Here is a 13,566-nt window from a genome sequence, read left to right as displayed (position 1 = left end):
ATTCAAATATTTTTTTTATTGATTTTCACATTATACACTCACAGTAGAACTCAATACCCCAGACAAGAGGCAAAGCAAAATAAAAAAAAAAACTGAAATAAAATATAAATAACAATAATGCTATATTAATATATATAATATATTAATATTAATAGTAATAATGATAATTGAAAATAAATGAAAAATCAAGAAAATAAAACAGATATGTTACTCAGTATCAACAAAGTAGTCATACATACACATATGTATGCATATACACATAACTGCATATACAGAGTAATATATAAACACAAAAAATAAATAAATAAATAAAGGGTGGTGGTGGGGAGGGGGGTGTTGGCTACACTATTTTAAGGGGAGTTCATCTTCAAAGTATGATAGAAATGGTTGCCAGACTTTATAATATCTATGGGTTGTGCCGGCCAGTGTATTTAAGTTGTTCAAATTTGAGGTGGGACATCACGTCCTCCACTAAACGCCTATGAGAGGGGGGCATGATCTTCTTCCAACTAAGGAGTATCCGACGTCGAGCTAGCAGAGTGGAGAATGCTATAGCCTCAGCCTGGTGCCTAGATATTGGTGTCTCCTGAGGGACGATCCCATTGTCAATGGGTTGGGACTGATTACTTTCTTACACATGTATGAAAATGTATCAAATATATTTGTCCAAAAGAGATCTAGTTTTGGGCAAAACCAAAACATATGATTGAGGCTAACTGGGTCTTGCTTGCATCTGACACAAGTTGGGTCTAAGCCAGGGTAGAGTTTGGCTAGCTTACTTGCAGATAAATGTAGCCTGTGCAGAACCTTAAATTGCAGCAGCCCATGTCGAATACACATTGAGGAAGAGTGTACCAATGTAATTGCTGCCTGCGAGTTTACATCTGAAATGATGGCTCCTAATTCTTCCTCCCACTGCCTTGCCAAACGGTTAAGTGATACGACGGCAACCCTCTGGATATTACCATACAACACAGACACCAGACCTCTGTCAACTGGATCCATGGTCAGACATTCATCTGTCCATGTACTCTGAGGGGGTGTCAAAGAGAAGTGTTTTTTAACATAACTCCGCACCTGTAGATATCTAAAGAAATGTGACAGAGGGATGCTGAAGTCTTTCTTTAGCTGTTCAAAGGAAATGAGGTGCCCTTCCTTAAAAAGGTCCATTACACATTTAATCCCTCTCCTATGCCACAATTGAAAAGATGGATCTGTGAGAGATGGGGCCACATTGATGTTCGCTAGAATAGAATTATTGATGTGGAACTGACATTAGTGAGACAGTTCACAGAACAGAGAAGCACCGAGGTTCAAAAACCAGACACTCTCCTATCGATCATTGATCTTTGGCCTAAGATGTTCTTGTACAAAGAATCATTTGTTTGTGAACGCTGAAGTCCCCCAACAGAACTAGTCCCTAACTAGTATGCTTTCCAGGACCCCACCCAGAAAGAAAGGCTGGATACTCTGAACTGCTGTTTAGTGCATAGGCAGAAACAACAATCAATACCCCAACACTTGCCCAGTGCCTGTCACCCTGGTCAACTCTTGAAAAGCCCCTCTCCACAAGTTGGCTCCAGAACCAGTGCTGTGTGTGGAGGTCAGCTCAATTATATCTAGTTCCTGCTCACCTCCTGCACCAACTTCCTTCCTCAACAGAGAAGTGGCATTCCGTGTCACTAGACTCTACTATGCCAGCTATTGATACGCCTAGGTCCCTGACTCTGCTTGCTAGCAATACACCAGATCCCAGCGTCTATTCCTGCACCCACATGGTTGCAGCAATTGGCAGCAATACTGTAATATTGTAAATATTGGGTTTTAATGTACAGTATATGTAGAGTTTTCAGCCATTTTGTCTCCCCTTTTTCTATAGTTGTTCTTACCATGTGAGAGATACTGGAGCTGTTAGAAATATGTAGTATCTCTGAGCTGACTGATTGATTGACAATTTTTCACTTTCAGATGCTCACAATCATGGTCTTTAGGATTTGATGTGAGTGTAGAATTTGAATGGTTTTATCACAGAAGTCAAACAGGAAGCTCAACGACCATATGTCCCTCACTAGGACACACAGACAGACAGACAGACAGAGAGACAGACAGACAGACAGATAGATAGATAGATAGATAGATAGATAGATAGATAGATAGATAGATAGATAGATAGCCTCCAAGGTACATCTTAGGAAACTCTGTTTTGTCTTGTCAGTGTTTAATCCCTCATCTCACACCCTCTTGTCACCTCCTGTGATGATGGCCTTGCAGATGAACCTACCAGTCCTAGTACTGACCTACAGGCCTGCTATGTACCAGCCTGCTCTGTGGTGTCCAGTTCACAGACCTCCACTATGGCCACCCTCACCTTCACCTCTGTCTCCCCCATCCTCTCCTCCTTCTCCTCGTTTGTCCGACTTCATTCTCAGGACTGCAGTGAGTCTCACTCACCCAATCTAAATTTTGAAAGGCTTTAGGCAGGGCTAAACCAATATACAGTATGTTCTTCAGTATGTTTGAATAAATACTGCCAAACCTCACTGCCAGTCAACACAACTCCATGTTATATGTTATATTAATCACTCACAGTTTGAAACAGCAAATCAATAACTCATCTTCGTGTCTGTTCACATCACTACCATACATTGCATGTTTTTAACCCTCTGTGTCATTCTCCTTTCTTTTCTTCTCTGACTTGTCTTTTGTCTCTTCAGGCAGTATTAAAGGTCGTCGCTCCTCTTACCTGCTGGCCATCACCACCGAGAGATCCAAGTCCTGTGATGAGGGGCTCAACACCTTCAGGGAAGAAGGTCGTGTCTTCTCGTAAGTTAAGAACTCAGACGACACTCAAGCTGCATTCATTACATGCCAGGGATTCGTACACCTAGGTCCCTGACTTTGCTAACATGCATGCACTAGCTGCATGACTAAAGTCAACCATTTCCTTGTTTTTGTCCACATTGAGGAGCAGATGCTTCCGCTGCTCCACTCCACAAAGTTAGCGGCTGGTTCCCTCTACTCCAACTACTGCCCATCTTTAATATACCCCACCACTGCAGAGTCGTCCGAGAACTTCTGCAAGTGTCATGAGTTAGAGTTGTACTTCAAATCTGAGGTTTACAGAGTGAACAGAAATGGGAACAGAACAGGCTCCTGTGTTATGAAAACCCACATCATAGAAGGAACTCCCCAGCTGAACAAACTGGGGCCGATCAGACAGATGAGTCAGAGATCCAAGAGACAGTAGACCCGCAGACACCCATCCTGATATAGTCTCAGAAATATACACATGTATACATTACATACCCGAATATTACATTACATTGACGAACATCATTTATAAGTGGATTTACTTCACAGTAGATGTAGCTTCATTAAGATTATTAATGTAAAGTCTCTTTCACTTCTTGGCTTTTCTTAGTTTTTCTTTGAATAGTGGCACAGAAATCATTTCTGCAAACACAGACACTGTCTGCACTCTAGACATACTGTAGTTGTAACTTGTGTTCTTTCTATTCCACAGCAAACTACCTAAGAGGGTCAAGAGTTTTTTCACTGATGGGGTGAGTTGTTGTAATTATTAGACTTGACCACATGTACAGCTCACAACTAAATTGGGTACACTCCTGGTGAATATCATTAAAATGTTAAGTAATTACAAATTCTGTCCATGTTAGTCATTTTTATTTGCTTTTAGCAGAAGCCAAAGAAGAATGAATTCATTCATTCAAATTCATTTGAAAACCAGAATTGTTTGACTTGGTGAACTATATAGAAAGCTCCACTTCAATAAAAGTCAGTGCACCCTCATTAGTAAGATTCCATTCTTTAATTTTTTCAATATTTTGTAGATCTGCCTGCCCTCATTTTTGATGGTAGATTCAATCCTCATGTACATGGATGATACCTGTCTACCACAAATCTGCAGAGAAATGCTCTTTTTTTTTTGCTCGACTCTCTGCTTTAAAACCTTTATTGGAATCAAGTCAGGGGGCAGACTTGGTCATATTTTTCTCTGAATTCCTCTTTACATATTGTTTTTGGGATCATTGTCATGTCTTCTTCAGAGTGGGAGTCGACTTTTCATTAAGTATTTGGGTATATACCTGCATTCATAGTGCCATCTATAAATGTCATCTCACCTAGACCTTGTGCACTCATGCAGCCCCATATCAGCACACTCCCACTTCCATGTTTTGGCACGTCAGCACTGTGCAGTCACTGTGGTAGTCCTGGCCAGGTCCACACCAAACATGCTGCACCACATCAGATTCAGACTAATTCATTTTGGTTTCATCTGAACAACATGTGCTGCCAACATTCATCAGGCCCCTTTTCATGTCTTTGGCAAAGTTTAGTCTGCAGTTTTGTGTCAATTTGTGAGCAATGGTTTTCTCCCTAAATGCTGTTTGTGGAGGTTGACTTTGTGCAGTGTCTTTTACTTTGTATGATAAGTCATGTGGAGCCATGTTGCATCGGACATGGTTCATGAAATTAGTCTTGATTGGAAATCACAATTGTATCAATCACTTTTGTTTAAGTGATCACAGGTAACTGACTTTTGTTGCATTAATGTTGGCCTGTATTTTCAATGTTCTGTACATATACTTACTTTCTATTTCTGTTTTGTTGACTTTCCAGCAAACAAATAAACAGTGTCCACTTTGAATGCCTTAATATCCCTACATTGTGTTTCAGTCCCTGGAGAGCCTGCGAGCTCAGGAGGAGGCCCAGTCCAAGCGCCACTCCACTTCTGAACTGGGGACCATCACTTTCAGTGATGTTCGCAAGGAGGGTTGGCTACACTACAAACAGATCCTCACAGAGAAGGGAAAGGTACAATACCCTGCATGTACACACACTGCAAGCTCATAGGCCCTTCGCCAAGTACCACCACCCTAAGCTGCCGTTGCCATGCCTGTCATGCTTTCCAAATTGGCAGTGATAACAGCAGATTTACCACTTCAAATTCATGTACATTTTTTATGAAACAATTGTTCCTTCACATCAGACAAAGTAAAGAAAAGAAAATTTTCAATTTTTACCAGTGACTGTCCACTATTATCAGCATTGTTTATCAGCTGTAGAGGGCTAATGTTGGCTGATTAACATTAACTTCATGAGTTGGACTAAAACTCAGTCTCTGGCTGATGTCTCCAGCTAACTCATATGAAAATCACAATTTGATGGCAACATACATGAAGGGAAATTTGCGAGTTAGGCAGTTATATCAAGTCTGCAGCTACACACACATGGCCAACTCTTACTGCAGTATATATTTAATGCACCCTTCTGATGATGGCAATGCACTTCAGCTGTTATTGCTGTCTGCTCGGTGTTGTCACACTGCTCACCTGACAGCTACGTGACTGCTGGTGCTCTTCATATAGCAATTCAAAAAGCCCCACCTCCCAGCATCCACACATAGGCTCTGAGCCTATGTTCCCAATTGGTGGGATTACAGTCACTCCCTACTCCCTTTTGTGGTGAGCTGGTGTTTCCGTGTGGCGAGGGATGAGGTCAGAGCCTGTATATGTACACAGAATGTGTACATGAACTCTATATATTCTATATTCACATATATTAATCTATTTCAGATAAGTTGGTTGACTAAAATAAAATCTTACTAACTCAGTGCTATGTAATGAAAATGCTGCAAGTAGGAGATAGTTAGCCCAGGTATTGTAGTACAGTGTTGTAGGCTTAAATACTGTAAGGAATAAATGACTTGGAGACCTGCTGATGTTATTAAAATCCAGTGCACACCGGTTTGCCATGTGGAAAAATCCAAACCTTGACTGACCTGCCATATCAAGTTACATTTTCTACCATTACTATGATAGGACAGTTGTTATTTGGGTGAGGGATTTAGGGAAGAGTTAATAACAGTAGGCAGTTGCCCTGACTGATCCAGTAATTCACACTGGAGTTTTTTTTTTAATTTTATATTAAAGTTTAATATAAAATGTTGCTGTTTCTGTCTCTTCTTGTTGTAGAAAGTTGGTGGTGGCATGCGACCATGGAAACGTGTCTTTTCTGTGCTCCGTTCCAATTTGCTCTTCCTCTACAAGGACAAGCGAGAGGCAGTCCTTCACGGGGCAGGGGCAGGGCCCAGCCAGGACGAGCATCCCCCGGTCAGCATCCGCAGCTGCCTGATCGACATCGCCTACAGTGAAACCAAGCGTAAGCACACCCTGAGGCTCACCACGCAAGACTTCTGTGAGTACCTGCTGCAGGCCGAAGACAGGGACGACATGCTGGCTTGGATCAGGGTTATCAGAGAGAACAGCAAGACTGACAATGAGGTTAGAACTTAATTCCTAGTTGGTCTAAACAGTTTACACAAACACACTCATCCTGAACTAATACATACCTTTCATTTGCTCTAGGAGATTGGTTTCTCAAGACAAGCTCTCATCAACAAGAAGCTGAATGATTACAGAAAACACAGGTCAGAATGGTGGATTATATGCGGCCATGGAAACACGTCTTTTCTGTGCTCCATTCCTATTAAAGTCTGTCCCCTACCCTTTGTGTAATCAGAAGTCGCTGTAGCTCTGGCCAATGAGCTTGTCTGAAACAATAACTTAAACTGCAGTGTATGTTATGTTTTTTTCACATAAAACTGAGGTAATCCTACAGAGACTTATTAAAAATATTGAGCCTTAAGAAAAATGCACAGTGCCTTCCTGAATTCCCTTTGAAAACCCATTTTCAAAGAATAACCTTTAATCACAACACATTTCATTTCATTTCATTTTCGACCATCTTTGTTTCTCTCTTGGTACAGTCTGACAGGTAACAAGCCGGATTCCTCTCCCAGAGTCCACCGTATGATGCCCTTCCTCCTGGCTAAGACTGACAACACCTCAGTTAACCGCGCCTCCAGAACTGGTGGGTACAAACAAGGTGCTGCTCAGTGCTCACCAACATACAACAGACTACTAACTGTGGGTTAAAAGCAAGCAAAGTTGACACACTTTGATTAATGTTGCTTTTCGGTCATGCTAGCATCGTGGCTGTTGGTCGGTTCGTTACTTTGGTCCAGACTGAAATCTCTGAACAACTATTGGATGGTTTTCATGAAATTCTGTGAAGACATTCATGATTTATGACCCTCTAACAATACTTTGGTTAATGACCAAATACCTGCAAAAATAGTGACATTCCCATCAGCCATCACCCTTCTACTTCACATATGATGTTAACAATGTTAACATGTTAAATTGAAATACTAAATTTAACTAGAAAATTCCAGGGAAATTTTGAGTGCCACGGGGGCTACTGCCGGGATGATGACATGATTTATTTCCAGTGTTCAAAAGTCACCCTGATCATATTCTGGTTTTGAGAAATGTCTTGATATAAAAGACTCTGATATAAAACAATGTCACATCCCTCCATCATGTATTATGTGGGAAATATCTCATATTCTGTGTTGTTTTTTTTAATAAAACAAAAGGGAACATGTCTTCAAACTGGCATTTAAAGGGTTAAAATCCTGAAAACTAATAAACATTTGGTAGGTTTGAGCAGAACTGAAGTGGTTTAAGAGATGTATGCAAAAAGAAAAGCAGAAAAAAATATTGATATGTGATGATTTTATAGCATTTTCTTTGTGTGTCCTTTTTTGGACGCGAGGAACCCCAGAGGGTACAAAATGTGTTACCAGTGTATAATAGACCTGTAACAGTAACTGACATTAGATTTTAAAAATATGTCAAAAAAGACACTTTCTTGCAGAAATCCATACCTTCAGCTGTAACACAGCCAAAATGATCAGCAAATCAAAAAAGAAAAGTGAAGAAAAAGTCCAAAAAAGGACAGAGGGACCCCTGAGGGTTAATAAATCCCACGAACCGTTATTTAAATTACCACTATTATGTTTTTTTCTGTGCTAAATTTAACATTACTGGGGAGGAGAGCAACGCGACTAGAAGTGACAGCGAGAGAGGGCTAGTAGCTTCTCCTCTCCTCTGTCTCAGCGGAGACCGTCACAACTTCATTCACTCATTTAACAAAACAAAACAAAAAGCAACGAAGGAAGCAGTAAATGGACTTACATATTTAAGACCTAACTAAATGTAATTTAAGACCTAACATGCGGCTAATGGAAAGCTAGCGGAGCTTGGAGAGTTGGTTATCTGGTTGCTAGGCGCACGCACGCACACAGGTCAGGAGCTGCCGTTGCCATGGCAATCTGAAAATCTGCCCAAAATTTGGCTTCTACATGGCTTCAAACAACTCCAAATTATGAGAAAACCGTTACTTCTTTTCAAAAACCGAAAAGACCGTGCCAGACACTGAAGCCAGAAGTTTCTTACAGTCTCTAATTTATTCAGATATTCCTTAAAATGAGTGAGTAAGCTCAGTGTGAAGACAGAGTGAGATTCTTATGAAAAAAAAAAGACGATTACATTAGGTGTCAATGAGAGTGAGACAGGTATTGCTGCCGGACTCGGCACCCCCATTTAAATTTTGTGCAGACCCTTCCTGCCAAAGTTACATTTTATGAATCCCAACAACTATGTCTACATTTTGAGAAAGAATTATTTGTCTCCTTTTTACGGTTTGGCTGCGAGCTCGAGTTAAAAATAAAAATAAAGGTTATTTTTTACTGCTTCACGCACCCTAGCCAACTGACGCTTTCACTCTAACTTTGAAGAAAAAGTGATTTGCACTCCTCCTTTGAGTACTCAGAGTTTGAAAAGTTTACATGTTATGTAAAAACAGTTCCTGTCTTTTTGAGAGAGCAGAAGTTTTCCTCCGTTTTATAGTTTGAATCACATTTCTACGTGCAGGTATGAGAGAGCTGGGTGACTCAGAAAAAAGGTGCAATTTTGTAGAAAAAAGGTGGGTTTCTAAAGAAAATTCCAATGCATTCCTAATGCATTATTTATTCCCAGTTTTTTGGGAATAACTTTGGGAAAAATTGGAATTTTAACACCAAAAGTCATAGCTCCTCTTAGCTACCTCTTTCGGGATCAAGATGCACATTTTGATGTATATATTACCGGGGTTTTCTCAAAGCTGCGGGACAAGTTACGCGCCAAAATTTTGCGGAAGAATAATAAACCCGAAAGAGAATATTAATAGTTCCGAGGCACTCCTCTACAGCTAGAATAGCTGAGAGGAGTGCCTCGGAGCTGAGCACCCGTGGCACTAATGATAAATAATTTATATAATAATGTATGTAATCATGTAATAACTAAAACCAAGGACTGTATTTTTAGAGCTTATTCAAAGGTGGTAATGTATGACTTGAACAAGTTCTGTTTTCTGCAAAACAAATTTCATTATGTGTGTTTTATTTGTGTGTGACCTTTTTTTTATAATGTATAAATAAACATTAGGAAATGATCTACACTATGGTTTCTGTCTGATGAACACTGACTAACAACCTGAACAGACATAAAAATGTGTTCTTATATGAAATAAAACAGTCCTTGTTACATCATTGAAGGTTTTATTTTTGTGATCCCTGAGGATGAATTCTATTTGTTTTAAGAATACCCTGATTTCACTGTCACCATGAGCTCACAATTTTCATTTGTCTAATAGTCTGGTGTACTATTCACATTGTGAACAGTAAACCTTTAATTTCAGGGAATAGAGGATGAATGATTTTCTTGTGGTCACAATGTCTTCTTTGCTTTATCATTAAAATTTGTGAAGCAAAACAAATATTCACCCTCAGCCACGTTAGGAGCAGTTACTTAGTCCATACTATTTTTCCACATGGATATCAATATTAAATTTAAATGTGTCTAAATTCTGTGTGTGTGTGTGTGTACTCAGATGATAACAAGGCACTGTGGGGAATCAACATCATGAAGAAAGCCAAGAAGACAGGCAGTCCGAAGGCTTTTGGTGTGCGACTGGAGGATTGTCAGCCTGCTATCAACCATAAAGTAAACCAGTAGTGTTTAATGAGACCAGAAATGGACAACTGCGCCTACAACATGATTCATAGCACATGATTTAGTAACATAAATGACATTAAAACCATAACATGAATTCTACTTTGTCTGAATAACTAACTGTAGATAAAATGATAAGTCTAACAACGTAGTTGATAGGGTTCAAAGTTTCCTCTTCGTTTTCCATATTCATTCTTTCGAATTATACTGTGTTTTGCACCAAGACATACTTGGAATAAGCTGCGCTATTTGTATTTTCTCTTATTTGTTATTAATACAAGTGTTGTGAAAAACTGAAATTCAATTAATTAATGTGAGTTTTCTCATCAGTTTAAATTTCAGTTTTTGGCCAGTCCATAATTTACATACAACGGTCCTCATGATTGATTTAGAACATGGCCTGCTATGCTAATGTAATCATAGTAACAGAGAAATGCCACATCCTATCTCCAGCACTGTAGGCAAAACACACATGCGAGATTGCTATCAATCTTCTAAGTAAACTTTGAAAAAAAAAGCGTATGTCTGTTTCCCAAAATGTTGAATGTTCCTTCTAAAGGATAGCCAAATTTGACCATTCTCACATCTCAATCTGACATTTCACATTAATCTTACCCCAACAGTATATTGTCATTTGATGAAGACAAATTAATTTGAAAAACATTATTTTGTAATGAAATTCAACCAAGTTTGACAAAAGGCAGATTGAAATGAAAACTGCTGTTTAGTGTTATTATCTAAATATGATCTGATGTACGGTGTGGACATTTAGATGCTATTAAACACCTTGGGGCTGTTTAGTCAATTAGATTCATCAGACTGATGTTTCTGTAGGCTGGCTGAAAGTAGTAAAGGAACAAAACAGTCAAACCTCTGACCTCTGATCTTTATTGTCTCCTTCATATCTCCATCCTTAAATTCTCTTTGCCTCCATCTGTGTCCCTTTCTTCCTGCTTATCAACCACACCTCTGGCCTTGTTTTACCCTCTCTCCACAGTTTGTCCCACTGATAGTGGAGATGTGCTGTGGCGTGGTGGAGACGACAGGTCTGGAGTACACCGGTATCTACCGGGTACCTGGGAATAACGCCATGGTGTCCAACCTTCAGGAGCATCTCAACAAAGGCATGGACATCAACACTGCTGAAGAGGTGCAGAGGACTTGTTAAATAAACGGAAATGTGTTTGACTTAATTACCCAGTTCCTAAAACAATGAATTGTCTTGTATGTCTTAACTTCAGTTATAACTGACAAAGGCTGTAGTTTTAAACATCCCCCCCGTCTGTCCCCGCAGAGATGGCAGGACCTGAATGTAATCAGCAGCCTGCTTAAATCATTCTTCCGAAAACTGCCTGAGCCTCTGTTTACTGATGGTGAGGCCAGTTGTTGGTTTGTTGTATAGTGTTGCATTATCATAATAAATATGTATAGTGTATGATATAAAAAATAGTGGTCACTGGATTATTTCCTAATTTTGGATACAAAGAAAAAGCTTTCTTTTTCTTCAAAAAGCAGATGTCAGCTAAAGATGTTGCATGTTGTTTACATGCAGAAACTGTACTTAATGCTAAATTAATCACATGCACATTCTCTGCCAACAGACAAGTACAATGATTTCATTGATGCCAACCGGATAGAAGATGCAGAGGACAGACTGAAGACGATGAAGAAACTGGTACATGTCAAACGGGCAGCAGAATACAGAGCAATGAATATGTTGGTCCTGGATTCTCTCTATTTCAGTTTGAAATCTTCTTTGCTCCATCCATTTCTTGCTTCTTTCTTCATTATCCAGATCCATGACCTCCCAGATCACTATTACCACACCCTCAAGTTCCTGGTGGGCCATCTCAAAAGGGTGGCAGATCACTCTGAAAAGAATAAGGTAACCTAACCCTCTCTAATTAGCAGTTTGGTTTTTGAATTCAAACACAATTGTGGACAGACATGAAATCATTTTGATACTACTGTATTTTCAGATGGAGCCAAGAAACTTAGCTCTGGTGTTTGGTCCCACTTTGGTGAGGACGTCAGAGGACAACATGACTGACATGGTCACTCACATGCCTGACCGCTACAAAATTGTGGAGACTCTTATCCTGCATGTAAGAACCAGCATCTTTTAGTGCAAGAAATTCCAGGCATGTATTTTGTATTGACAGTATGTAATACTGTGTTTTGTTGCTTCAACAGTATGACTGGTTCTTCAGTAATGGAGAGCTTGATAAGGAAGAGAAGGTATGTTATTTTGGCATATCATGACTACAATTTTTACAATTGTTTGAACTCAGATATCCTCATCTGTCTGTGTGTGTGTGTGTGTGTGTTATTATGAAGGCTCCAGAGGATAAGCGGGACATGCAGCCTGTGCCCAACATTGACCATCTGCTGTCCAACATCGGCAGGCCGGGCATGCCAGGAGAGGCATCAGGTGAGGAGGACTCATAATCCAACATTGGAGTCAATCATGTTCAGCATGAGGGATGCTGTTTATCAATCTCATTAACTGATTGCAAGTTCAGGAACAAGACTAGGTCAAAACTTAGTATATGGCTGGTTAAATTCACCAGCTGGTTTCATTCTGGTCATCTCTCTGTGGCCAGTCTCTCGCTGTTTGCCTTGTTCTATTATGCTGTTTCTGCCCTATTTTAAGTAGCTCGTTGTTATGTATCTCCTTTTCAAGAGTTCAAGAGGTTTATATTTTGAGCACAGAAATTGAAAGTCAACTAACAACAGGTGAAACAGCTCAAATCCCCAGTTGAGCTGCCTTCCCTCTGCCTCCAGGAGGGGGAGTAAGCCCAAGCTGGTTAGACACTGAATGGCCACTGAAATGTTTTGCTTGCAGTCATCAGCTAACTGGCTCAGTCTGTGTTAAGCATAGACCTAGTCGGCTGATAGCCATTGCTCTCCTCTCTGCCATTAAAGACGTGTAGCTAAAATGCATTGCGCATGCATTTAAGGTAGAATCACACAAATAATAAGAGGAGACATGAATCGAAGTTGGTTATGTATTATTTCAACTGTCTGAACAACTAATTGTTAAAAGATGCAGATTGACCAGTCACAAAATAATTACATTCCTGAATGATCTGAGGGACAATTTAGAAACTTCCCACACAACATTCCCATTCCCTTCCAGTGTTACATTCTTATACAAGGGAAATATATCACATCCACAGCTAGTAGCAGGCTAAATCAAATTTAGTTTAAAAAGCCAACAGCTGATGGTGACTAGTGTTGCAGTAAGTGAGACAATGAGAGTAAGACAGAGAATTAGAGTAAAACAGTAGAAGTTTTTCGACAAACTTCTAAGGAAATCAGAAACAGAGGGAATGATTCAAAATAAATGACTCTCTCCACAACATTCTGGCAAGTACAGAGAGGCAGCTACTGCTGCAGCAAATGTCTCGATCCTTTGTTCCCACTGCCATCAGGCTGTATAACACCTCAGCCAAAGGAAGTGGACTAATTTAATTATTATTGTTTATTATTTATTATTAGCTATTATTATTACTACTAATGAGTTACTGGACACATGGATTTCCCTTAGGGGATAAATAAAGTTTATCTAAGTCAATAGTCCTATAGATCTATCTATCTATCTAAAAAGATAGAAAGGACAGATTACACGCCATTACATTGTAAG

The 13,566-nt window shown here is 39.7% G+C and overlaps 1 protein-coding gene across 1 annotated transcript in view; it reads left to right on the top strand.

The window, feature by feature from the left end:
• LOC111664343 (rho GTPase-activating protein 23-like) overlaps positions 1-13,566 on the top strand; it is a 54,409-nt gene that overhangs the window by 35,672 nt on the left and 5,171 nt on the right. Inside the window, exons 8-22 of the mRNA XM_087177259.1 lie at positions 2,272-2,436; positions 2,715-2,823; positions 3,524-3,563; positions 4,699-4,836; positions 5,997-6,305; positions 6,390-6,451; positions 6,791-6,894; positions 9,799-9,911; positions 10,918-11,070; positions 11,215-11,293; positions 11,522-11,595; positions 11,716-11,805; positions 11,900-12,025; positions 12,114-12,158; positions 12,258-12,351. Coding sequence (XP_087033385.1) covers positions 2,272-2,436; positions 2,715-2,823; positions 3,524-3,563; positions 4,699-4,836; positions 5,997-6,305; positions 6,390-6,451; positions 6,791-6,894; positions 9,799-9,911; positions 10,918-11,070; positions 11,215-11,293; positions 11,522-11,595; positions 11,716-11,805; positions 11,900-12,025; positions 12,114-12,158; positions 12,258-12,351 — 1,701 coding nt within the window. The remainder of the gene's footprint in view (positions 1-2,271; positions 2,437-2,714; positions 2,824-3,523; positions 3,564-4,698; positions 4,837-5,996; positions 6,306-6,389; positions 6,452-6,790; positions 6,895-9,798; positions 9,912-10,917; positions 11,071-11,214; positions 11,294-11,521; positions 11,596-11,715; positions 11,806-11,899; positions 12,026-12,113; positions 12,159-12,257; positions 12,352-13,566) is intronic.

The sequence above is a fragment of the Seriola lalandi genome, unplaced genomic scaffold (assembly GCF_002814215.2).
Source record: "Seriola lalandi dorsalis isolate HSWRI2012SDOR001 ecotype SW California unplaced genomic scaffold, Sedor1 jcf7180002054585, whole genome shotgun sequence".
In the NCBI taxonomy this organism is placed as follows: domain Eukaryota; kingdom Metazoa; phylum Chordata; class Actinopteri; order Carangiformes; family Carangidae; genus Seriola; species Seriola lalandi.
Note: the sequence above shows the minus strand (reverse complement) of the source record. Positions and strands in the feature narration are given on the sequence as shown.